The 26416-nt window shown below is 47.4% G+C and overlaps 1 protein-coding gene across 5 annotated transcripts; it reads left to right on the top strand.

The window, feature by feature from the left end:
• The first annotated feature begins 1520 nt into the window (after positions 1 to 1520).
• glis2b (GLIS family zinc finger 2b) lies at positions 1521 to 25990 on the top strand. Of its 5 annotated transcripts, none has more exons than XM_061748729.1 (8): positions 1521 to 2210; positions 3003 to 3103; positions 18910 to 19095; positions 19173 to 19306; positions 20878 to 21033; positions 21113 to 21246; positions 21322 to 21440; positions 21516 to 25990. In XM_061748729.1, exons 3-8 carry the CDS (start codon positions 18918 to 18920, stop codon positions 22253 to 22255), a joined length of 1461 nt encoding a protein of 486 aa, XP_061604713.1. In that variant the 5' UTR covers positions 1521 to 2210; positions 3003 to 3103; positions 18910 to 18917; the 3' UTR covers positions 22256 to 25990. The 5 variants fall into 5 exon arrangements, with proteins under 5 accessions (XP_061604713.1, XP_061604716.1, XP_061604714.1 ...); XM_061748730.1 differs by lacking the exons at positions 1521 to 2210; positions 3003 to 3103 and adding exons at positions 10858 to 18336; positions 18745 to 18774; XM_061748732.1 differs by lacking the exon at positions 3003 to 3103.
• Positions 25991 to 26416: the final 426 nt, after the last annotated feature.

The following is a 26416-nucleotide window of genomic DNA, read 5'->3' as shown; positions in this document are numbered from 1 at the left end:
TGGCTCTCGCTCCCTCGCTCTTGCTCGGCCCCTCCCCTTTCGCCATTTGCACGGCCCTCCGTGCGCGCGCGCGTGCGCGCTCGCGCGCAGCTGATCGCTTTCAAGGCGGGAAACAGCTGGTCGGAGTCACGCTGCACAAGCCGAAGACACAGAAGCAAGCGAGCCTCCTAGCGCGCGGATGAGGAACTGCACGTCAACAAACAAACAAACAAAAAGCAACAGTTTGACAACTACAGAAGAGGCGAACTGAATTATTTTGTTGCAGCAGAGTGATTTCAAGCTTTATCGCTGTCGTCCAATGGCTGCCGCGGAAACGTTGGCGCACAGACGTCAAACTCCAGGCCCGGGGGCCGCATTCGGTCCGCCACATCATTTTTTTGCGAAAGCAAATCATTTGCGTCAACTTCCACGAGTCTTTGCTCAAATCTTTACCCACATTTCGACTCATCAATAATAATGATAAATGATAACACTGAGATATTGCAAGCATTTTTTTTGTTTGTTACCAACCTCCTTTTCAACAACATTTGATTATCCTTCAGTTTTGATTTCAAAACTAGTTTTCCATCACTTTGTTGTGTATAGGGCTGTGTGGGGGGGGGGGGGGAATACAATAAAAATATTAATAATTTTTAAAAAAAATCGGATATGGCGACCACAAAAAATATTCGATGCCAAAATGTATGCCTCGAGGCAATAAAAAGTATTGATAAAAGCATATTTTCGCCGCACAGAACCATTTGGCCACTGTCCACGTTTACCGCACGGACATTTGTTGAAGACGGACGCAGTGTTGGGCTGCTGATAAAACTACAGAGAAGCAGCTGTGATTTTTCAGACACTATTAAATGCGTAATGTACATATAACATTATGCGTGAGTGAGCTGAATTAATTAGTTAATTTAAAAAAAAAACATTTTTAAAACACCTAAAATGGTAATTGTTGGCACGCTAATACTTATAGCAAATGCTAATGCATTTAGCTGATTTTGTTGTCTCAAATTCCGTACAGTTTATACCATACACTCAGTACCGACATGAAGTTTAAGGATAGAAGTCTAGCCCTCATAAATGAGAATAAAATGCACGTTAGCAGCAAAAAAAAATTATATTTTTTTTGAGCCGGGTTGCAGCGATTACTTGATGAAATATCTCTAGGATAATTGATTCTAAAACGATTAGATAGTTACAACCTTGGTTGTGTATATGTAATACTATGATAAGGTGATAAAACATGTATATGGTTTGCGTGTAGTATAGTAATGTAACGGAGTACAAATACTTCGTATAGGTAAATTGATGCAGTGCCGCCTGAGGTAAGTTGGTAAGAGGTAAGTTGTTATTGTTAGTTAAGTATAATAATAATGAATGAATATTACTCTATATGTAAGAAAGTTCAAAAATATATATTTTCTGTTAAGGTACTTGTAGTTTTACTGAAGTATCGTTTCCCTTTGGGAAAGTGTGTGCGCGCGCGCGGATGGGGGCGGAGCCGCGCGCGCACGCCGCCGCCGCCGCCGCCGCGCGCGTGCTGGCACACGCTCGGGACTGCGCGGTGCCGCTGTGCTCCTCGTGACGGTGACGGTGACGGTAACGGGGCTGGCCGGGCTGCTGGCGGGCACACGGGCGCGCGGCGGCCGGGGAGACGAGCCTCCACAATCGGCGGACAGCTTCTTCGTTCGCAGCCACCGAAAGACACGAAGAAGAAGCAGCAGCAGCAGCAGCAGCACAAGCAGCCCCGCCACCATTTTCGCCCTCCGGTGCGCTTTCTTCTTCTTCTACTCCTCCTCCTCCTTCTTCTTCTTCTTGTTTTCGTCTCTCCGTGTGGACTTGAGCAGCGTTGCCAGTAAGCGATGCGCTCGGACGAGCCCCAGGAGACCACCGCCTCGCGGGCTTACGTTCGTCCACATTTGGGCAGTTGACACGCGCGCTTGTGGCAAGTCAACGACGGGCTGCCGACTCGGACTGTGTGCCCGTCCTTCTTTCTCGTTTCGTGGGAATAAAAACACGCGAGAATGGTGCGGAAAGGAACCGCCTCTCCAGACACCTAATAATAGTAATAATAATTACAACAACAACAACGCTGCGCTGCATATTTGCCTTTTACTGAAAGAAGAGGAGGGAAGAAAAAACGTTGACGAGGAGTCGCTGGTCTCGGCTCTGAGCGGCACGCAGGACTTTGCTTCGCCAAGTTTGGACTCGCTTCCAAGGTAAGACTCCACTCCCAATTGCCCCCGCGCGATCTCGTGCGCCGCCGTCGCCGTCGCGTCGCGTCGCGTGTGTCCACGAATGCGCGAGGGGTTCCGACAGGGGCGCTGACCTATTTTTCTCCGAGACGCTCCGGCTCGGACTCCCCTCACGGGTGCACTTCGCCGCCTCCCGCAAACAAACATCGCCGCCTCCGTTAAAGAGGACTACAAATGAGCTTTTTACGCCTGTTCGGATCCAAACTATGGGGAGCGCAGGTGGCAAACCCATGGCCCGGGGGCCACATCCAGGCCAACACTTTTTTTGGTGTGGCCCACTAAAGCGTCTAAAAAATCAAGCGTGTCTACTTCATGTTTCTTGCTAAATGAGTTTGCGCCTCTCCTTTTGGCAGAAAGTCACAATTGCAATTCTCCGCATACCCAATTTTTTGCTGACCAAGTACCGCGTATGAGTACTTAGATTTCAGTACTCGCCGATACCAGATACTTGATAATGCCATTAATCTTGCAATTGTGTTGAAAATGTGTTTGACTTACATCAACTATTGCTCAAAACACACAAATGTTTCTGAAATAATGGCATAATCTGAACTCAAATACGGCACTTTTTTTAGAGTAGCAACCTTTAAAAGCTGATGTTTTAACACTGAACAGTCTTGCCACACATTTCACTTGAATTCAGTTGAGTGGTGTTTCAGTCTGAACACTAGGGGGCACTATGGAAAAGAAGTACCCCAAATTACAAAACCGTGAAGTGAAACTTTATGACACCATGGCTTACTTCTTTTTCCCCAGCCGCCTCCATCGCGGCACCGTGACGGGAGCGCGAGCGGCTCAGCCGAAGCCGAGCGGCGTGGGCGACGGGCTCGAGAAACTCGACGGGCGCCTGAACGGAGGTCAACATCCATTTTTCAAAACGCGCAGTCATTTGCGTTCCTAAAGTATCGGTGCGTAGTATCGGTGCGTTTTCACAAGTACCGAGACCTGTGCAGACCTACAGTATCGGCATTCCTCATTTTCACATTCGTACGACGTGAAAATGAGTTTGAAACCTCTGACCGAGACTTCAGTGTCCAATCCCGAAGTCTTCCCTCGGGAACAGAATAAAAAAACGACGCAGCTAACGTAGCAGATGTAAAGTTTGGTTGACGTAGAGGAGCAAGCGCAGTGGGCAGGCATGATGTGGATAACGAGACATTTTCCTCCAATTAAGCGACCCCCCGGCGGCCGCCTCCCGCGGGCGCATTGTGCCAGAATGAGGATGCCAGCGGAAAGAGCCGGGCGCTGCCAAGGCGGCCCTAACGAGCCCTGTGTGGTGGCCGGACGCAGTGGAGGTTGAGGCACGCTCTGGTTTTTATTTGGGAGCAGGGTGGGATTAACGGACATTTTGGACCTCAAATCATATTGTCGCTGGACGAAATACTTTTTCCTGAATCAGAAAAAATGCTTTTGTTAATTTTTTTAGATGAATACAGTGACTAATTGACTAGTTGAGGTCTTGCTAACATGTCACTTTGGGTCTCTTTATTGAGTGAAGGAATTCCCCGTGATAAACGGGGGATCACCGTATTGTGTTTTGGTACCCCAACAAAAGGTTACGGAAGATTAGCACAGTAGAGGTCAGATAGTTTGTTTACAAAGAAAATGGAAAACAAGGAACTCCTCATGCTTGTCGGCTTTGATTTACGATAACCGCGCGGCGAATCCCAACCACAGGTGCTCGGCAGCCCGAACGCCGCCGTGTTTACCCAATCAGCTGACGTGCAGTTCAGCGGCGGGTCAGCCGCGTTATCCGTCGTCCAGATGCGGACACATCTATCATCGCGCGCGCTACTCTGAGGACGCACGTCCAAACCGAGCCAGCCAGCCGCGGGCATCCCGATGTGCATCTCTGTGGCTGCCGTTCCTCAGAAATGTTGCTCGATGTTGCCCCCCCCCCCCCAATCAAAAGGACAATGGAGCTACACGGGTACAAAAAAATTGCCAGTGAGAGAGCCGCTAAGGTTATTCCAAAAGGGAAGAACAATATCACTGAAACAATACTTCCTTACACAGTGGCCGTCTTTGATGGGCGACGGTTTTGTAACGTTAAGATGTCCGCCAACGTTGTTTTGTACAATGGCTGCTTTGGACTGGCAGAGCAATTACACTTTGTGTATTTCATCAAACCAAATATGAACATCTGCTAGCCTAATGCTAACACAAAATGTAAAATCCCATCAATGTGCTAATGAAACTAGCATCGATTTTGCATAAGTTACAACCCTTTAAGCAATGGATACTTGAAAACAAACAGTGCAGCAACAGACAATATTACAATACCCACGCTGGCATGAATATATTCTTTATCCTCTGCGAAAACCGACTAATATTACAGCAGCTTACTAAGTCACTTAGTCGTGAAACTCTTCTTTGTTAATTATGAACGGCTTTATTATATTGCCCCCGGTGGCCAAGACGTGCACACTAGAAGGAGCAGTACAATGTCAATGGGCATTGAAGCAAGAAGTCATGATGCACAAACTGTTTAGTTCTTTACATTCTATTTCATTATTACTGCCTGTTTTTACAACGTGCAATTTTTCTTTTGAATAACATTACAAACAGCCGTGGAAATGGACAAAAACAAGATTAACCTTTAAAAGTCCCCTTTTAGCACCAAGATTAACCTTTAAAAGTCCCGTTTTAGCACCAACTCCAAACTAAGAAGCGTGGTTTTCACCCCCCACAACCGCCAGCCACTCTGCCAACTTTTCGTCTTGAGATCTCGTCGCCACGCCTCGACTGTGTCACCCTCATACCCCTCGACAGCCCGACAGCTTTATGATGGAGAAGGTGGGCCGGCGGCGCTAATGGCGTATTCCTGCGTCAGACAGCGACCGCGAGCTGCGTGTTAGCGGCACGCTGGCGACCCGCAGAGCGCTCTCTCGCACTTGGGCCAGGCTAATAAAAGCCAAAACCGCGTGTGATGTAACCAACAGACCCGTTCTCGCTTCATTCTTACGCTGCGTATGGACTCTGACGGCGGGAAAACAACACTGCTTTCATGAAAATGCGGCAGGAGTGATCGCTAGCAAAACTGCATCAGCGTGTAGAATTAATATCGCAGCGGGGTTCCGTAGCAGCGGCGGAGGATTATGCTCAGGCTGAAAGGCAAGCCAGCAGCGGGGGAGGCCGGATTACGGCGATCAGTGAACGAGGCCGACTGCAATCACAACACCGTACGCGAGCTCGCTGCAATTTAGTTGCAAATCACACAAAAACAACAAAACAAAACAAGCTACTTCCTACAACAAAACCAGTGTACAGTGTTGCCTTGAGACACGTTTAGTAAGCCCCATGACCAAACTTGGAACCTAAAACAATTGCATCTCAAATCATCTTTCCCCTTCGAAAGGAATGGAAATGCCATTTGTCCGTTTCCTTCCTCACAAAAACACATTCAAACTTATTAAACCACACTGTTGAAATGTATTTGGAACAAAAAAAAACAAATTGCAAGCATAAAATGTAATAATAATAATAATAATGCATTCAACTTATATGTACTCAAAAACAGTTTAGAATTGCACACGTTATTCATTCACTGCTCAGGCACACCTGGCGGCGGTAAACTACTTGCGGGCCCTGGGGCAATCTGACGGAAGCGTGGCTGCCATTCTGTCCCTCCGACCCCTCCGACCACCGCCACACATCAAACTACACTGATTGGTAGCCAATGCGGGCTAAGTGCCTTTGCCCATGGACTCAACAGAGACATGCGACGCACACTTAAGTGTTGTTGTGTTTGTGTACATGCATGTGCCTTTGAGAGGTGGGGCCTAGCGCGATGGCATGTGCCATCAGCGAGTTGTTGTCATAAAGGTCATAAAGCGACAAGCCCTTAATCAATTCTGCCCAATCAACAGAATTGTGAACAAGCAGCGCATCGACTAATCGATCCTTCCACTCTTCGCATCCTGACACTTTTCGATTTGTTGCGGCCTCCGTCCAAGAGTGAGAGTGCGCGAGCGAGAAAGAGAGAGGCAGAAGCAAAGGGACAGACGTAGGCCGATGGAGATGGCGACGCTTATAGCTGCAAAATGGAGTAGCACTTCACTGTGGATTTCAGAAAATAAAGGGCACTCGGTGGAGGAAGGACATCTTTTTCTTTTTTTTTTTTTTTTTTTTAAAACCGTGTTGGCAGAAAAGCGCTAACAGATGCGAAAGGGACAAGTGCAATTCTGCATCGGCTTAATCGGTGCTCAAAGTCAGCTCGTTGTTGACAATTAGAATCAAGTGATAGCTGAGCTCAGCGAGCCTGACTGAAGCGTTACGCGAGGTACGGTTCAATACAGGGTCGCACGGTGGAGAGTGTGGGAAGCATGTCTGCCTCATGCTCGAGTTCTGGGTTTGAATCTTGGCAGGGCTGATCACGTCGGAGTCTACTCGGAGCGTAACGTAACGTAAGATCATCTGCTAATGACGTGTTAAAACTGCACACTAACTTTCTGATTGACACGTTCTGGCTTCGTTTTTTAAGCGTGTCTGCCTCACACACACACATATATATATATATATATATATATATATATATATATGTATATATATGTATATGGAAAGTGGATGAAATGGAGTGGATTGCGTCTATATATATATATATATATATATATATATATATATATATATATATATATATGTCAATAAATGGAGCCAACAGGATCTCAAAATATCTCAAATATCTACACACACGCCTTTATTTCGAACCCTTATTGTCTCGTATTATTATAATTTTGCAACGCTGGCCAGGGCAATCTGCTCACTCCTTGACAATCGTGCCATGTTGTTTGTGGTTCACAAAAAAAAAAAAAAAAATACAGTATTGTATATTGAGCCCCGATAATGCAGTTTTTCGGGACAAGGGGGTCAATTGCGTAGCGCGCTGGTGTGAGTTTTTCCCACTGTATTAATTTGCACGATTGCAAAGTCCAAGGCGTGTTCTTGCAAGTATCCGAATTGTAGGAGCTCAAGCATATTCCGCTAGGTCTGCGTGTCGTACGCTAGTATGAATCCAAGGTTCAAAGTAGTGACTGTAACCTCCCTCGCAACTTTCCATCATTAGAAGAAAACAGCCAGGCTACACATGCGTTAAATTAGCGCAGACGCGTCTCCAGAACACAAGCCAGACTTCTCTCTCTCGCTTTCATTCTGTGAATGCATATGATCAAGTCTTATATAATGAGAGCGTCGTCAATGAGGCTGGGTGGCTCATGGAAAGTGCGAGGGGAGGGACAAGTTCAAAGTCAGGAGGGATGAAGGGTGGGGGGTTGGCGTTGTTTGCGGGAGAGCGAACAGGACTGGATTTGCCCAGACAGCGAGCCCGGCCAAAGCCCAGACTTGGAGTTTTTTTTTATTTTATTTTTTAATTTTTTTAAATCGATGCAAATGCTTCCTCATCCTCTTCTGTTCAAATAAACAAAACAAAAACAACACGATCGATCGGTCACATGACCCCTCCTCCTTTTTCTGTCTCTTCAAACAAGCGCGCCCACGCACGCACGTCCACGGCGGAGGGGACGCAGAATCCAGGGTGTTGGCCGAGCGAGTAAATAATACAAACCAGCTGTGAGTCTGCACCGGACTCTGCTACAGTGCAGGCCCCTTCGTCCCCCATTATCATCATCCCCATCAACTGTATGTTGCATTTAGGGTGGAAAGTAACCCAGGACTTTCCACTGCCTCTCTCGGCTTCACATTGCTTACTGCGATTGTGCTCTGCAAATTGTCGACGTTTTCTCACGATCGCAACGCAGTGCAAAAAAAAGAAAAAAAAGCGCTAGGGTGGGGTCGTTAGAGCGCAGTTGTTTATTTTGGAAATGCGCGCCTGCAAGCGGTGGAGCAAACACCTCGAACATCACTGTTGGAAAGCCTTCAAAGAAGAACACAAAATAGCCACAATCGGGACAAATTCGATCAAAGTCCGCAAAGGCACGATTATCGGATGTCTATCCAAAATTATCTTGCGTGATTATCCTGTGGTGTGGAGTCTGTTGTGAGTTATTTTCCCCCCATTTTCGATCGACATCAGCAAAGGTCCGATTATTTGGTATGTCTAAAAGATTATCCTGAGTGATTATCCCATTGTGTGGGGTTTGTGAAGAGTGATTTGACCCCAGTTCCGCTAAAAGTCAGCAAAAAGGTCATATTGTCGGACGTCTCTAAAAGATTGTCCTAAGTGATTATCATGCTGTGTGGAGTTGGTGCAAAGCGATTTTTCCCAACTTTCGACCAAAATCAGCAAAGGTCTTTTCAGATCATACGAAACCATTATCCTGTTGTGTGCGGTGTGTTCGTGGCTTTTTCCACATTTCCGATCAAAATCAGCAAAGGTGCGATTACTGAATGTCTAAAAGATGATTCTGAGCGATTATCTTGCGGTGTGGTGTGGTGTGTGCCACCACAGACGTTTTAAAAAAAAATAATAATAATTTTTTTTTTTACTACTCTTTCGGATGTTCCTTGGTACTACGACAGAAATCTGGTTTGTGGGAGGATACTCACGATTGTCTGCGGAGATATCGCTGTGCGTACACCACACACTGTAGAACAAACAGCAATTTCCTGGTCATGTGTGGGGTCTCTCGCATTAAAAAAAAAAATTAAAAAATCAGTCGTGTTAAAAAGATTTTGTGCCTCCTTTGTGTCTCCCACACAAGGTGGCTATAAAAGCCAATCCCCGAACCCGCCCGCCCTGGGGACTCGTGAATGGTCCGCGCCGGGGAGGAAACGGCGAGACTGCGAAGTGATTAGCGGTTACAGTTTATCGGGAGAAAAATGCCCGGTCAGAACGCAAGCAAGAGCATAAAAAAAAAAAAAAAAGAGAGAAATGTGAGGTCACTCCTTGGGTCCGGCCTGGTCAAGGCTGAGTCTATTCTTAATGTTCGCGTCTCCGAGTGGTTCTGCGACGTCACTCGCGCTACTGCAAGCGGGGAAATGATTAATGATTTCCCAAGTCCAATTAAATCAATAAAAGTATTGCTTTGCCACCATCTTTTGGGATCATGGTGCCAAGGAACTATGTCGGAAGTGAGTTGAGGAGCTTTATTTAAAGCTTTAGTGGGTGCTGCTGTTTTGGTGAGCTCTTTCATGTCCATTTGTGAACAGTATTATATCTCTGAAATGGGGTAATGAAAGTTACTAAAGTTATCCAAGTTTTCCATGTATTTGCTTTTAGTTAGCTTTGTTTTACGTGTCTTCAGAATCTGTTCTCAATTGCCTCACCTTCAAGGTTAAATAAATAAGGACATAAATCTTGACTCAGAAACAATCTTTGTATGTATGTTGGGGAGGAGCCGGTTTCGCCTCGGTTGTTAGTGGAAGATATGAAAATTCTTCGTCAGTTGCATGTACTGTACATGCACTTCTGCTACATTTTTAAGGGTAATGCGGTAAGATGAGTTTGCAATGATATTGTGCTTTGGGATCATAGCTTTTGGTATATTTATGGCTTAAACTATTGATAAAGGCAATTCGAAACATTTTCCTTCTTTACCTAACCCCGCGAGTAGCCGAGGTTTACTGTATAACAATGAATTGTTAATCAGGAAATTTCCTAATCGTCAAATACAGCTAGTGCCTCCCTCCCTCCTCGATGTACCGGCGCACAGGTGTCACCCAGCCAGGATGTGGCAACCCACAGGAGGAAGTTCCAACAGCACAGCGTGGCAATAAAGACAGGCCACACCCACAGCCACCCGCCGCCCCCCGGAGGCCGTGTTGCGCAAATCCGTGGCTGGGATCGTATTACCGCAGCGTTTGGAACAAGGGGAGGGCAGAAAGTCGCGAGCAGACGAAAAGAGGCTCGGGTCGGCGCGTAGAGCGCACCCGGACAGGAAATGACTGCGAGACAGGAGCGCCCCTCCCAACGGCGCTTGGAGCACCGCTACCTCGATGCTGGGAAGTGACGATTCCCAACAGGACACCGGGCCAGCGCGCTGTCCGCTAGTGTGTGTTTCGGCAATCCGAGTCGGGGCGGCGGCGGCGGCTGACAGACGTGTAATAGCGCCGCAGTCAGTCAGCGGTGAAACACAACCGCAATATTGCTGCTTATTATCCCTCACTTTCCATACTGGAGTCACCGCTATTAATCTGGCCTCAGTTTGAATGGGGGCAAAGACAGATTTCGGGATTCTTTGCCAATCCAAATGGCGCTGATGGAACATCTCATTGGTGGAGTTTTGGTTTTGAAGCTGTTCGTGGTAGACACCTGTGTCTCTCATTCGGGGCAGAACTCTTTCCCAGTTTAAATTCTGACACAAGGGTGTTTGCTGGCGTTCTTCTGTCGGCGTGTTGATAGAATTTTCAAGGTTTAGGCAGGTGACAATGCTTTGCATTCCTGACCCGACCTTATGCTCATTTCCGCCGCTTTGGGGCGATTGGGGGGCGGGGGTTGTCTCGAATAAAAACGCTGGTGGAGCTTTGTGTGTCTCCATGCATGACATATTCACCTCGAGTGCATTTGATCAGGTAGGATCATCACTAATTGCATTGGCGTCAATGAAGTCCACAAAATGGACAATAATGGAGTTTGGATTTGGATCTGTTCGAATGTTCTCATTCATCCCCAAAGTTTTTTTTTTTTTGATGGGATCGTTCAAGCGTAACTTGACGTGTACCTTACAAGAGTCATGTTGGAACGGAAAAAGGCTTCCCCTAAAACCATTTCAACTGGCCAAGATGTCTTTGCGACATAAATAATTGTAGTGATAGTATTTACTGCTGGTTTAGGACTTACAGTTATGATACAGCTTGCAGAAATGCGACCCCGGAAACAACATAGGGGCAAAATAAGATTAAGATTTGATTATTGTTGATCGAGGCACGACTCGGCCGCAACTGCATCAGCTGCAGTTGACTTGGTGTCAACTGCTTTGCTGTCTAAAGAAGTGCAAAAACATGACTTCAGCTATGGGAAGTGCAACGACATCCACACTATGGCACAACTCATCATTCTGCTCACTACCAAACTGGAACTGCATTCAGAACTTTCATTTTCCCCATAACTCATCAAACAAATGGAGCTGAATTCCCATCCCGTCTAAAAAAAAAAAAAAAAACACAGACCTACAGTATACGCAACAACAACAAAAAAAAAACATCAGACCATCATTTCAAAATTGCTTGAGTGCCCCAAATAGGTCTGTTTTGCTCTAAATACAGTGAATCACTATGCTTGTAAAAGGCTGCAAAATCAGAAAATGTGAGAACAGACTCCGCAGGAGCAGCCAAGAAGGCTCACTTCCGAAACCCAGCCCTCATCCAGCAACCCCAATAAACCAGATGCAGCTGGATCGCCAGGAGAAGAACTGGGGGTGTTGATCTTACACGGCCTTTAGGAAAACAATAGAGATACGCAAACAAACCAAAAAATAAGACCCTGCACGCACGCAAAAGATCTTTCGCTAAATATGTCGTAAAAAGTGAGCCGTTAACTTTTATCGTCTTTCCTGCATTGCCCACCAACCCAGCAGTTCCCGACTGTTTTACGCGCTTTTGGCCTGGCTTCTATCGCTCGCCGCCACCTCCTCCAGTTGCTTCCCTAGCGAGAGCGCTGCGGCGACGCCTCCGCTTGGCCCGCCGCGCCACTTCCGGGCGCTGCGATTGCACGCGGGAGTTGGGGGATTGCATCACCGCCTGCGGAGAGCCCACAGGAATGGACGGCGAAAGGGGGATGCGTGAGAGGTGCAAGGAAGGGCGCATATGGAGTTAAGGAGGACGATTTGAGGGACTAGAGTTACATTGAGAGTGCGTTTACATCACGCAAGACGCAATCTACACCAGAGGTGTCAAACTCCAGGCCCGGGGGCCAGATGCGGCCCGCCACATCATTTCACGTGGCCCGCGAAAGCAAATCATGCTCGTCAACTTCCGTGATTTCTGCTCAAACCTGTACCCAAATTCCAAATTGTCATAACAACAAACAATAATGTTGAGATGTTGCATTTTTCGGTTACCAAACCCTTCTTCTACAGGAACTTAAAAAATACTTGAACAAACTATTATCCTTGTCTTCTGATTTCAAAAGTAGCTATCCCTCAATTTGTTGTGTAATGGTAATAATATGATTTGGTGATTAAACATTTCACTATTTTAACGGCCCTCTGAGGGAAATCATAACTACAGTGCAGCCCTAGACAAAAATGAGTTTGACACCCCTGATGTACACCATGAACTAGTGACTAGCAGCGTTCACACTGCCGCTCAAAGCTGCGCTGTTCGATGAGAAAGGTAAACGATACGAAACGGAGGTTGAAGTCGACGTACGGATTTCCCGGCTTCCGTCGGAGCCTGAACAGAAAGGAGATGGTGAAATGTGTATAAAAGGATCACAATAGTACAGAGCAATTTACTGTGTATTTATTGACCGATACAGACTTGTCCCGTCGGTGTCAACAACAGAAAGTATGCGTCAAACCGGAAAGAAAACAAAAACCACCGCTACAAAAAAATGAAGAACGACAGAGGAATTGATGTCATTTGTGTCGTACATTTCCCGGGCACGATTGTTCGAGTTGACATAGTATCACGTTATTTCCATAACTGACGCAGCCGTCACCATGGGCGTATACCCATACGAAACGTTCGTGGCAAACTCAAGTGTGGCAAACCTTTACGGCTACTACCTGAGGGAAAAGGCATTTTGGTGCCAAAGCGAGGCATATCCTGTGGAAATTAGTAACAACAACACTGCCACCTACAGGAACCGAGTGGAACATACCTACTTGAGCTTCAGGTCGCGTCGCGTCGCTCCGTTGGGCTGTCCAAAGTGATGACCGTAAACGTTCACTTTGACCTTACTGGAATTTATAAACAACATTGTCTCGCCGAAAGGTCCAGTGACGTTATCACGAGAGTCGACATGAGACCGCGCAGAGGTCGGAAAAACATGGATTAGAGCTTGTAAATGTGACCGACAGTGAGGCCTCCCCCGCTGCGTCGGCCCACACCGCTATGTCGTCAAATGCCCCGCGCCACTGTAAGATGACTCACCGCCCTTCAAAGCCCACAGTACCATTGTGCGAAGCGCCTGAAGCGTAGTTCGTCCTCTGAGGATTATCTGTTGACCGCTGATGTGTGTCACAACGCCGCATTGTCGAGAGGAGCGTTTTAGTTGATTAAAAACGTACGTTTCGAGTGCGGGGGAGGGGGAAGGTGATTGAAAACTCCCTTGGCTGTCACTGAAGCTACAGAAGCCGTCAAATAGCTGCTCGTCGGTTTACGTTGGAGAACAGCGGCGATGTTACCCAAATTTGAAACATTGGTAACATCGGAACATGTCATGCCTCGAGGACTTGCTTCTAGATCAGCAGTATCTTTACGTGTGTGGTGTTCTGTGTTGGGATTATCAGAGCACACCACACGCAGAACGACCAAAACTGTTTCCGGTTAAATGTCACATTTTTTATGTTCATGTGTGCGCTATGTAGCAGATTTAAAAAAAAAAAAAAAAAAAACAACCAAGAGTCGAGCCGGGTCACTGTGCTGTGCGGTAATCCCGGGTTTACCAGGCCATAAGGCTTACTGACACGATGTGAAATCTGAAGTCAGATGGCTGTTTATGGATCGCTCGGGCAGTAATCTCTCAGTACAGATTGAGTGCAAGCCACATCTGTGTCCGTATGAGTGTTTGCCCTCCAAATAAAGTCCACGCGGAGGTCGATAATGTGACCGAGGCTCCGTGGGGGGCAGACCTCCGCCACTTCACGCGAGCGGTGCAAAACTTGATGGAACCTCAAATCCCGGCTTGTAAATGGGGCGCACGTAGGTCACCTGTATTTTTTAAATTCGTTTGTTTTTCAATTCTTCTGAAGAGCGACAATATGGACACTATAATGAGATCCAATGCAAGAGCCTAAGAACCAAAATGTAAGAAACAGCTCTCAGATGACAGTTGAAGACTCTGAACTCGAATTCCAACATCCCGCTAACCGACAGATAGCCTTGCTCATTTAGCTGCCCGTCCTTGACAACAAACCGCAAGCATGACTCGCCCTCCTCCCTCTTGACTCCCACCACCCAGCCTTCCTCCTGGCACCAAACACGCGCCCTCCATCCCTCCATCCCTCCCTCCCTCCATGCCTCCCTCCCTCCCTCCTTCTCTGGAATTCCTCCGTCTCTGAACGGCCTGGCGGGAGGCCATCGGTAGCTTCCTGTTACTTGGTCGTGGCGCGCTCTCTTTTTTCCACTTCCCTTCTTTTTGCACGCTCTAATTTCTTAATGATGCATTTATTTTCTATTTGTTTGCTGTCAGAACGCAAGAAGCCAAAGTGTTTCAACCCCCTCAGCTACAGCCGTGCAACAACTGGATTGTCCCTAATAGCCTGTTGGCTCTCTGACCGCTGTAGTTGCATAATACTTTTTTCCACTTTGCACTGATAGCATGCATCAAAAACTTGATTATTAATTGTGAGTTCGTTTTCACATCATGTAGCAGAGAAACCTGAGAAGAGAAACGCATGCTAAAAAAAAAAAAGAAGAAGAAATGAGGAAACAATGACAAGAATAAAAAGGTAGTGGGAGAGAGCGGGCCAGGAGGACGAGTGGAAACTGAGGTTTCCTGTCTGGAAAGCTCTGAGCTGTGCGTGCTGCTCATCCATCAGCTGGGCGGAGGACATCCGCAGACCGGGCCTCTCGTCTGAATGATTTGCGTTTTTAAAAGCCGGCCGTTATTGGCGCTAGACGTGTGTGTTCGGTCCTCGTTCTAGCGTCCGCGGCTATCAAACATCCCCCACAAAAGAAATTAGATCAATCAATGAGATCGTAATCATTCATCAGAATCATTTTTGATGGAGTCTGTACTATTGCACAATTAACTACGAATGCTTGGTTGTAGTCAACCACAATTGCTAACCGGGGGACATATGGAAAATCAACTTTGACATTTTTTAAACATCTCCTGCTCCGGAGGGAATCTTGATCCTTTGTGTCACCTTTTATTCAGAAACCTGGGAACCTTATGAATTGTACGAGATTTTGAATCTGTGGCAGTTTACCGCCACTCTCATGAAGGAACGGAAACTGTTTTGCACGGCCTTAGCTGACATTTTTGTTTCTGTTTCTTAACACTAAAAACACTCTAGCACTGTTCTGCAATTGAAAAGCGAGTTTTGTTTTTGCAAATTGTGACAGCCACAACGTTGACTTTTTGGTGAAGTTACAGTCAAGAAAGTTTTTGTCAGACCCAAATTGTAGTCAATCGGGTTATGGTATATGAGATCATTGTTGGCTGAGTTGATATTAACTTTGATCTGTTCTTTGAATGCGCATTGTCGGATCGCACGAGAGGTGATGACATAAATCTTCAGGATCAAATTGAATAAATTGGACCTTTTTTTTTTTTTCCTGTAGCAGGGTTGTGGCATTTTGCAACAGTCTCAGCAGTTAACTGTCCCACACTGGCAATTCTTCAAAGTCACGTGGATCAATTGTCGTATCGTAAGAGTGTAATCGTATAGAGACCGGATCGTATCGTGTAATCGTATCATCGTAAGAGACCACCTGAGCCCACCTCAATCCCCGCGGGTCAATCCATAACACCATGTATGGATATTTTGCGCAAATGTATTTCGTTTAAATGTATGCAATGTTTGAGGATTTTGCTTAGGTTTATGCAAAGTTTCTTGGGTATCGAATAAATACAAACCAGACAAAACAAATGTTGGCGTAGGGGACCGCTGTGATTGGTGGAACTCCCCAGAACGCGGCGATGTGGAAAAGTGGCGGTGATCGGACGAATTGATGCTATTGCGACATCGCAAATTTCTGCAGGGACCGCTCCACCAACCTCTAAAGATGCTCGGGTCCGTCGCTAATGCAGGGTGACGCAGGATCAAGTGGGCCCACCTCCTCCGGGCCCTGGCGCATCCTCACTTTGCCCCCCTCCCTTCCGCCTCTCTTACCGGCCATCGCCCCTGTCCTCTCTCCGGCCGCTACACGCTGTGTTTACTCTGCCCCACAGCGCCAGGGCCCCGCTGAGGGGACAATGCCGCCTTTCAGAAAGACTGTCGCCCCCACGGCCGAGCACGGAAGTCCACTTGGGGGCGGGGCGGGGGGGGGGTGACGTTCAACACCCCTTCCCCAAACTTAACAGCCACCCGCCAACTAGACATGCACGCACGAGCGAGCTGTGCGTCTTCCTCTTGCTCCGCTGCTTAGTCTCTTTTTTTTTTCCCCTCATAGACCCTCAGATAAGTACCAAAAAAGATCCAAATACTGTGAATCACTTCCCAACCAGTCCAAATTCTGAAGAATGTCCGGTGGTGGTAGCCGAGTCACCACAGGGATAACATTAAAATACAGTAACTTAATGCCCCTGACGATGCTTGATCGCAGTCAAAAAGTGTTATAAAAAACATTAATGTTTAAAACTCATCAAAACATTGACTGTGCATTTTTGTTTGTTTTCCTTGCAGTACTTGTTAAAAAGCAGAGAGCGGCCTCGACAAGGGAGGTTAAGAGAAGTTGTTTTCTGCATCCTATAATAATGACTTACACGCCGTGAATGTAAAAAAACCAAAACCAATCGGATGAAAAGTGGCGAGTGTGTATTCTTACGCCGCTGTCCAAACTAGTTCATTGCACACACGACATTTGGAACCACGTACAGTACGTCGCGTCTGTCGTAAAAACCCAGGAACCCCAGAATACCCAATAGTGATTGAATCTTGGAGGTCAGTTATCTGTATATACATTTTGTGTAAAACATTTTCATGAATACTTGAACAACAATTTGTATTGTAGGTGTTGTTTGGCTTTCTTTCAGTGAGGAAGTTTGACAGCTTCTCTTTGTGGATATCAGTGAAAGCATTCATTTGCTGAATCATTCAGCCAACGGCTTCATCAACTAATTGTTTCAGTCGTCCAGTTTTCGGATGGCTGGAAAAGATGTCGACGTGTTTGAGACAGGATGGATTACAATGCTTACAAGGAGGGAGGTTGCGTTTGTGTTTGCCCCCCCCCCCACAAAGGATGAGAGTGGGATTTGTATAGAAAAGGTTAAGCTGATCTGTGCTCTGCGCCTCTGGGTAAGGGGCTTACTCATTTAGTGGATGACAGGCGATTTTCTGCTTCTTGAGCTGCAATGTGAAGCCGCCGGGGTGGACGTGCGGCCGCAGTTACAGTGCGGTCAAGGTTGCGCACATCCCGTGCACCGTTCACAGCAACAACCAATAACAGCGATCCCCCGCCTTCAAAATTTGCCACTTTTAACCTCGAAAATGCCGACCGGTCGCTGTCATTCTTGGGTTGCGTTTACAGGTGTGCCAAATGAAGTGGCCTGAGTGCGGATCGCTCAATCAGTAATCATCATTCCTTTTTGGCTACGACTCTGCCCCTGCAGTTTTTGTGTGTCTATGAAAGCGGTGGGCGTCCCTCATCGGGCCAGCGAACCTGGCGACCCCCGTGCGCCGTACCTCCCAGACACATGGCCCCCGGCCAGTGGATCTCAAAGCCCCCCATTCACCAGTGTATTGCCGTGAGAGAGAGAGAGAGAGAGAGAGAGAGAGTGGGGGAATTTGTTGAAATTAATGTTTAATCAATGACTGCGTGTGCTTCACTACACACTAGATGCACATTAGGCGTAATCTACTGAATACTGGACACTATTAACTGTGCGTGTGTTAGCGTGTGCGCTCTGAAAATGTGAAAGGGTTGATTTTGAAAGTTAGCGGTTTACATTACTAAACAGAATCGTGGTCGAGCTAGCAAGTTTCCTTTTCGTCCTGGAACGGTTGGTTGTGTTTGTTGTCATCTCTTCTTGGACTTTTCAGAATGATCACGGTAACTGATGTTTAACACCAAAGGAGAAGAATCAGATGAAATAAAGCGGCCGAAGTGCGACTCAATTGCAGAAATGTCTTTTGTTTTTGTTTTTGAATTTGGACATATCAGAAAATGCGGTGAGTATTGCCTCCATGTGGGTTCATATCCCAATTGCCGTTTATGTTAACAAAGCAACTGATTGTGAGCCTTTTTTAATGGTTGAAATGACTTCCGCGAGCGGCGATTTGCATCGGCGATGACGCCGGTGGTGGAACTCAGAGCGACATCTCGATGAAGTGTCCTGCCCACAACCCTCGGGCAGGGTCGAGAGGTCAGTGTGTTTAGGGGAAGCAGGAGGTGGGTGGAGTTGGTGCAGCTGGACTTAAAAGCCTGGAGCGGGGCTTACCGGTGGGGTCTAAAAGGTCTGTAGGGTCTGAAGGTGCACGCTGCGAGGTTGGGAGGTCGGTGGGGCTGATGCGACAGGGTGCGGGGGGGCCTGGCCGAAGGGTGGGGCGGATGAGGTTGGCGGTGAGGGTGACCATCTGGATTGGATTGTAGACATTCCTCAGGAAGAGTGCGCGAGTAAAGGTCAAGACGGGAGAAGAGACGGGAGAGCCGGGGAGTGTGGGGGGGGGGGGTCTCTCGGATCACAGTGTTTGTTTTTCTTTAGCTTACTCTGTGTTTCAGTTTACAATTGTGGTGAGTTTATCATTGTTGGAGAGAAATATTTCCCCAGCAGGACAGTGGAATTCCAGATACATTGAACCTGGTAAATATCACAGGTGCATTTCATTATCAGTTACACTTTGACTCTGTTTTACTTTGCTTTCCTGAAACATCTGAGCGGGCCTTTGCTGGTCCCCTTGGTCTAACGTAGCCCCTATACGTCTTCATGTTTGTGCAGGTGTGGTCATGCTCTCCCTGGACGAGCCCCTAGACCTAAAGCTCCCTCGCCGGACCAATGGGCGGGACCGGGGGTCGCGCTCACCCCCCCTTTCGCCGCCGGTCCCCAAGCGGGCTCGCCATCTCCGCATGGCGGACGACGGCACCGCGGTCATCGATCCCGCCTCCCCGGCGTCCCCGCACACAGGTGGTTAACATCGCAAGACGACAAACAGCGCTCACCTGAGAACGCATCTCACCTGTGGATTTTTCTGTCTGTCTTAGGTACGCAGGCCGTCCCCCACGACCGGACAGATACCCCCACGCCCCCCGCGGTGGATCTGAGCATGTCTCCCTCCTCCCTTCGTCACACGCCCACCTCGCCTGAGATGACCAATGGCAACTACGCTCCCTCACTGGTGAGGACCTGTAACCCTACCTCAAAATAATCAAGACTCAGAAACCAGTTTCCAATCGTCAAGCTTATACACGGAACCATTGCAGCACATTTTGAACTTCAAGGTTCCGTGCCATCAACCTATTCATGCATAACTCTGACAACAACGCTATAATTTCTAATGTAACTGCGGATGAAATCGTAAAGCCTGCGGTCATTGTCGGCAAAACGTGCGCGAGCGATGAACGTCGCGCGCCGGTTATGTTCAGGTGAAAGGGAGCGGAAGACGAGCTTACCCTCCGAATATCCTCCTCTCGCCCACGTCCCCTATTAGTGCGCCAACAATCCAACGCTCGGTGAATTCTGTTTCACACGGCGGTTGCGGATGGTGGACTTACTTCAGCCAATAATTTGATTTCAGAGAAGCACAGGGCGTCCTCGGTTTAGAACGGAGGGCGACGCAAGCCGAATTTGTCCTAAATTGAGGACCCCCTGAAGTAAGTAGGATTGATGTCCTCGTTTAGCTATGACCGAATAGTTCCATTGCTGCCTTTTTGTATTCATTCCAGTAGAAAGGTACGGTCTGGTTTGCTTGTGTAGATCCTTGATTGCGTGACAGAGTTGTCACTTCCATGTTACGTTGGCGAGCTGCACGGTTATTATGTCACACTATTTACATAGCTACAACCGTCCCGCCTACTAACAATGTGGTGGAAATGCAAGTCAGATCAGGGCTGACTGAACTTCACCCCTTGGTGGAAGCTTAACAGTATCAGTCGCTTACAAGGGGTGGGAAGTGTGCGTCTGAGAGTGCCTCGTGTGTCCCAAATATGATCCGCTGTCTTCACAAGTTTCGTTCATTGATATGAAGCAAGCGTGGGTGCGTGCGTGCGTGTACATGTATAATCCGATTAAGGACAAGGTAGAGCCACAGGCCGACTAATTCATTTGCCTCCCAATTGAATTGAGACAAGCTGGCTGGAAGCATTCACGCGCCCCCGCGTCGCACTGAGATAGCTCCCGTCGCCGCTAAATACTCCGCACTTACGTTGACCCCACATGGAGGCGAGGAGGACGCCGTCTCTCCGTCTTACACACTTCGTTACATAACAACAGCAGCTCAGTTTCACGCGGTGAGGCAGAGACGAGCGGGCTAAATTGGTTTTCCGAATAGTCGTCACATTGGCATGACGAACATTGCTGCGAGTCAACAGGACAATGAGCCACAAGATCCATTTGGGACTATTGTTTTCCAACGCTATCGCATCAGGTACATCCGCCGCGAGCATTTTCTTCCCTGCTTCCGTTACACTACACTGTAATGTTGGAGCGTGTGAGCTCTCATGCCAAGCTCAGAGATGAAGGACGGTTTTGTAGTGCACAGTGCATGAAGAAAGGAAGGAGATTTATCGCTCAGTGCGATATCAACCATTTTGTCAGTACGCTATCAAACAGGACACATTCATTATCGTGAGACTATCAGACAGGTCCTGCTGTGATGCTTGCTTTGCCTTTTCTTATTGCCTCTGGAATAAAAATGTCACCAGTGCGGCAGACTGGTCTTAATCTTCTCGCTTGCCCCTCCGCCCGCAGAATTCCCAGCTCTCACAAGCCTTTCAGTTTTTCGTGCCAATCGGCGCCGGGGCGGGACTTCGCCTGCCGTCCTCCATGTTCTTTGGCCAGACGAGCGACACAAGGGCCTCTCCCGACCTCTCGGCAGACGAACAACTGGCTTGCCGCTGGAAGAAGGTGCGACCCAGGAAGTGGAGATTGGATGTAGCCATCAAGAGCAACATGAACAATTGAAAACATGTCTCGTTTTCTACAGTGCCACCTGCTCTTTGACTCTCTTCAAGACCTGGTGGACCACGTCAACGACTTCCATGTCAAGCCAGAGAAGGAGACAGGGTACTGCTGCCATTGGGAGGGCTGCGCTCGCAAAGGGAGGGGGTTCAACGCCAGGTGAGCGTCTCACACGCCGGTAACATGCAGTGGGTGTCGAGAAGCAGAGATTGATGTCGCTTTGCGCCGCCGCAGGTACAAGATGCTCATCCACATCCGCACGCACACCAACGAGAAGCCTCATCGCTGTCCCACCTGCAACAAGAGCTTCTCGCGCCTCGAGAACCTCAAGATACACAACCGCTCGCACACAGGTCAGCGGTGGAGGCGCACGAGTCCATTGAGAGCGCTCCGATCGTGTCCAAACCTACCTTTCATGTCCCCCGCAGGTGAAAAGCCCTACATATGTCCGTACGAGGGTTGCAACAAGCGCTACTCCAACTCAAGCGACCGCTTCAAACATACGCGCACACACTATGTGGACAAGCCCTACTACTGCAAGATGGTGGGCTGCCTGAAGCGCTACACAGACCCCAGTTCTCTACGCAAGCACATCAAGGCCCACGGCCATTTTGTGGCTCAGGAGCAGGGCTCTCCGGGTGGGGTGGGGTCCTTGCTGAAGGGAAGTCAAAGCGGAGCTTTCGCTAGCGGGGGGGGTAAGGATTCAAAGATGTCCTATGTGAGCGGGGCACACATTATCGTCCCTGGGCCGGGGGCTCTCCTGGGCGCCCACAGTCTACAGGGCGTGGGCGGATCCCTTCCCCTGTCCCCCCTCAGTCCTCGGCCCCTGGACCTCAGCACATTGGGTTGCCCTAGCTCCCCCCCAGGCGGCTTTGGAGGTGCTTCCGTCTTGTCATTCAATGGCTCCGCTCTAGGCCTGGCCAAGTCGTCTCTGCTCTCCACGGCGTTCGCCTCCTCAACCCTGTGCGTGCCCATGGTGCCCGTGCTGGGGGCGGGTGCCGAGCGTAGGGCCCCGAGCCTGCGGGCCAAGAAAGGTCGAGGGGAGGAGGCTGAGAACCAGGTTACTGGGGGGGTGCTTAACCTTTCCACAGGAGGGTCTCATGATCCCTTGTCCTGGGTGGTCACCCCCCCAGGCACTGTGGTGCTCAAGCCAGCTGTGGTCAACTGATACACACACACACACACACACACACATTCCAGAAGAGCTCAGGGGGTCGGGATGGGAGCGTGAACGTACAGGCGGTCCAGGCTGGCGAGGGGGGGGGGGGGGGATCGGTTCACACAATAGCTTCAAAGAGGATAGAATACGTACAACGATATGGAGACTTAGACGACACGACATTTTAGGAGAGTTGTAGAACGCGGGCCTCTTTTGTTGTGCAGGGGCTCAAGAATATTTGTATAACGCAGCCTGACCAGGGCTCCTCGTTTCTTGTTTGATACTTTATTCATTCCTTGTTTGTCGGTTCTGTGGACGGAGCCCATGTACGTGATAGTCTTACAAAAGTCCTTCAGTTCTTTCCGGTATTTATAAAAGATTATCGACCGTGTGCCTCTAGCCAAGCAGTGAGATAATAGACGAACCCCACGAGGAAACACAATGATGCACTCTCAGCTGGGCAAATGCGCACGTTGCTTTGTTTTTGATCGTATAACTTCCAGGCTTCTGTGTTTCAGACAAGCTTGCCGGACCAAAGCAAGTGAACGTAAAGCGTCTTAAACGGTTCGGTTACACACAGCACTTACCTGGTTATAGTCACGAAACCTCAAAACTGCTGCTAACCTCTTGGTGTGACTGGGAGCTAGTCTCTTTTTTTTTTTTTGACAATCTATCCCCATTTTGGGGAGGCCGACCAACGTGGACTAGCCCGGTCCAGCGTAATGTCTTGCCAGGCATTGCAGACCTGGAGCTTTTAGAGCAATCCGAGGACAGACAAACGGTGTTACATCACCTGGCAAAGACCAATAATGACTTCCTCTTTCGAAAATGGAAGGCACGGCAGTTTTGGCTCCCCCCAGTGGCAGAATGAGAAGCACAACATCCCCATTGGATAGGATTGGCACAACTTTTTTGCTCCTGGATTGTCCAGCTGCTTTCCCGTAATGGAATCAACACGGCCAGTTTGTGTATGAAAGGCCCACTGTGGTGTTAAACACTGCTGTCTTGTGTTTTCTTAAAGGGTGACCCGGCTGAAAACCAGCTGTGAAAAACAGATGGCCGTCCACGAACTGCTTCACTTAGTCGGTGGAAGTTTTGTTCCGCGTTCAACAAACTGTGCCAAAAATGTAATGTAGGTAAAGTGAGATGTACCCATTGAGCCGGGGGGAGGGGGGGGGGGGGGGGTTTCCAAACACTCAGTGAAAAGTACAGCTGGACTGACAATGAAGCCACACTTTAGCAAACTGCCTCATTTGAAGAAAAAAAAATAAAGTCTTATTTTGGTTTGATTAAGCAGTCGCCATGCACTTAGCATAGATGCCATTTCTTCTTCTACGTTTTATGGAATGTTACTGTCGATTTTAGCTGTTGGGCGGGTGGGGCGCTATCGAGTGCGCAAAACGGCTGAGGAGACACATTGACCGTTTCCCTCAAGAGATTTCCATCTCCTCCTCCTTCCATCTGTTCCATCTGTGCCGGCGTCCACTTTTAGATCAACCTTGTTGCCACCTTCCATATATATTTTATCTGTATGCGTTTGGACGAGACATTCTTTTTCTGATGTTGAATTTGCTTCACTCGTTCCGTGTGAAAGCTGCTCTGACTTCAGCTTCTCTGCTGTCGTACGGCTGAGTCTTGATGAGGTTGAAGAGGAGGATGAGGTGGTGTGGGATGCGCCTGTTGATTTCCAGAGAAGAAATGTTTGAAGTGCTTTGCAAGTGGACAATGAATTAGATGAGTGCAGGCAAGTCAGAATAGTGTAGGTTTTCATCTTCAGTAGGGGCAAGGAAGTGGATGCTGTATCCCGATTAGTCACCGGGAACAAATAAATGGCCCCTGAAATAGACTTCTCCCTTCCCAATCAGGGGAAAAGGTGTAATGATCTCAGTTCTTAAGTTTTTCTTGTCCAAGTGGCCGTTTAGGAGTTGCACTCTCTTCCTCCGGCTTAGATAAGAGGAAATACCGTGATTACAAATCATTTGTGACCAGTCCTTCGGCTGAAGAGAATCTCTCGGCATGAGCAATGTCATCAGAAGCAGGTGCTAAGTAGGCGAGACGTTTCAGTTTCCATGGCAACAGTGAAACCCACAGATGTAGCGGTGGCTTTCCTCCTCCTCCTCCTCTTCTTCTTCTCGACTGTTTCCCCTCGGCAGGTAAAGCTGAGGACAGCCTCGGCTCGGCAGCAGAGATCTGGATGACGTGCGGCTCCTCGCAGGATTTACACGGCGTCCGTACCAAATAAGCTCCATTCATCAATTTAACCCTTCGAGTTCTGTCTGTAATAAAGTTGCACTTTTTGATCCCGTCGTAGGTCGTGGGAGGCTCGTACATCCCCTGTGTAGCGCTTCATTCATAGAGTCATGTATGTAAAAACAAATTTAATACATTCTAAAAGCGGTACTTGCTCCAGGAGATTTTAAACGACTCCAGTGGGAGTGATGATGTGTGTTCACAAGCTCGGTCAGTGTCATTTGAAAAAGGGGTGTCATTGACTGGAGTGCTGGTGTTGCACAAAGCGTTAGTAGATAAGACGAAGGCCAGTCGAGGCCTGTTCCAAGTTCTTTTCTTTTTTTCTTTTTTTGCACATTTAAATCGAGATATAGTCCCCTCCAAAAGCGTTGGAACGGCTAGGTCAATTCCCGTTTTTGTTCTATACTGAAGACATTTGGGTTTCAGATCAAAAGATGAATATGAGACAGAAGTTCTGAATTCCAGCTTTTATTTCGTGCCATTTACACCGAGATGTGTTAAACAACTCAGGACAGAGCACCTTTTGTTTCAAGCCACCCACTTTTCACGTGAGCAAAAGTATTGGAACATCTGACTGATGGGTGTTTCTAGTTACTCAGGTGTTGCCTTTTAGATTGATCGCTTAAACATTAGATAGTGTTTCCTTTTGGCTTTGGGTTTCACCTGTGGAAACTGCATTTGCTGTTAAGCAAACGAAGACCAGAGAGGAGTCTATGGGAGAAAAGCAAACCAAGTGGAAGGTCTTAGACTGGCCAAGTCAATCACCGGACCTTAACCCAATAGAGCATGCATTTTACCTCCTGAAGAGGAGAGTGAAGGGAAAACCCCCCAGAAACAAACAAGAACTAAAAGAGGCTGCAATAAAGGCCTGGAAAAGCATTTCAAACGAAGAACGCAACAGTCTGGTGAAGTCAATGGGTCGCAGGCTTGATGCAGTTATTGCAAGTAAGGGTTATGCCACCAAATATTCAATGTTATTCACTTGAAGTTCCTTTAATAAGGTCTGTTCCAATACTTTTGCTCACTTGAAAAGTGGGTGGCTTGAAACAAAAGGTGCTCTGCCCTGAGTTATTTGACACAACTCGATGTAAATACCATGAAATGAAGGCTGGAATTCTTTTGTCTCATATTCATCTTTTGATCTGAAACCCAAATGTCTTCAGTATACAACAAAAACAAAGGAGCTGACCTTGCCGTTCCAATACTTTTGGAGGGGACTGTATTCTGTCAGTATTTTCATTTTTCCAAGTGCCTTTTTTACTATACGTAAAATATAGAAGTTAAACATTATATGGTGTTAAAGAAAGAGCAGATTTTATGAAATATATTTTCTTGGTTTCATGTTCTGTGGTCGAACATGCAATAATTTTAGTTGTTAATGTCTCCAATTGCTACAACATAGCAGAGTTCTCCTGCTTTAGAGGAATTTTATTACGATGTTGGTAATAATGTCAATGAAAAAAACTGTTTAATAAAGTTGTGTTTGATATAAAAGTCGTGTGTTCTGTTGTACAGGTAAATCCAAAAAGGAATACCAGGAGTTGGTCCACACTGACAACCTAAAATTATGAGAATTAAGTTGTTTTTTCCACGACAAAAGTGTTGAGATCTTAACGCAGGCATACCTTTATGCTGGTAATATTGAGATTTGATTGAAAAATTATGACTTGTTTGTGTAATTAGGACTTTATTCCCATAAAATTACAAAATGTTTTTCTCAATGCAACTCAGTTTTAATTAGAGAGGATTTAAAAACAATTGCAGCTGAAAAAGTGCTGTGCATAAATAAAAATCGAACATAAAACGTATGTCAATTGAACAATTTAAAACCAATAAAACAGTATCAAAAAAAAAAAAAAAAAAGGGCTCAAGTCTCATGCCGTGTTGAACGCCAAGGAATTAAAAGTAAGTTTTCAGGTG

Source organism: Phyllopteryx taeniolatus, chromosome 16 (assembly GCF_024500385.1).
Source record: "Phyllopteryx taeniolatus isolate TA_2022b chromosome 16, UOR_Ptae_1.2, whole genome shotgun sequence".
In the NCBI taxonomy this organism is placed as follows: domain Eukaryota; kingdom Metazoa; phylum Chordata; class Actinopteri; order Syngnathiformes; family Syngnathidae; genus Phyllopteryx; species Phyllopteryx taeniolatus.
This window is presented reverse-complemented; position numbering and strand designations above follow the sequence as displayed.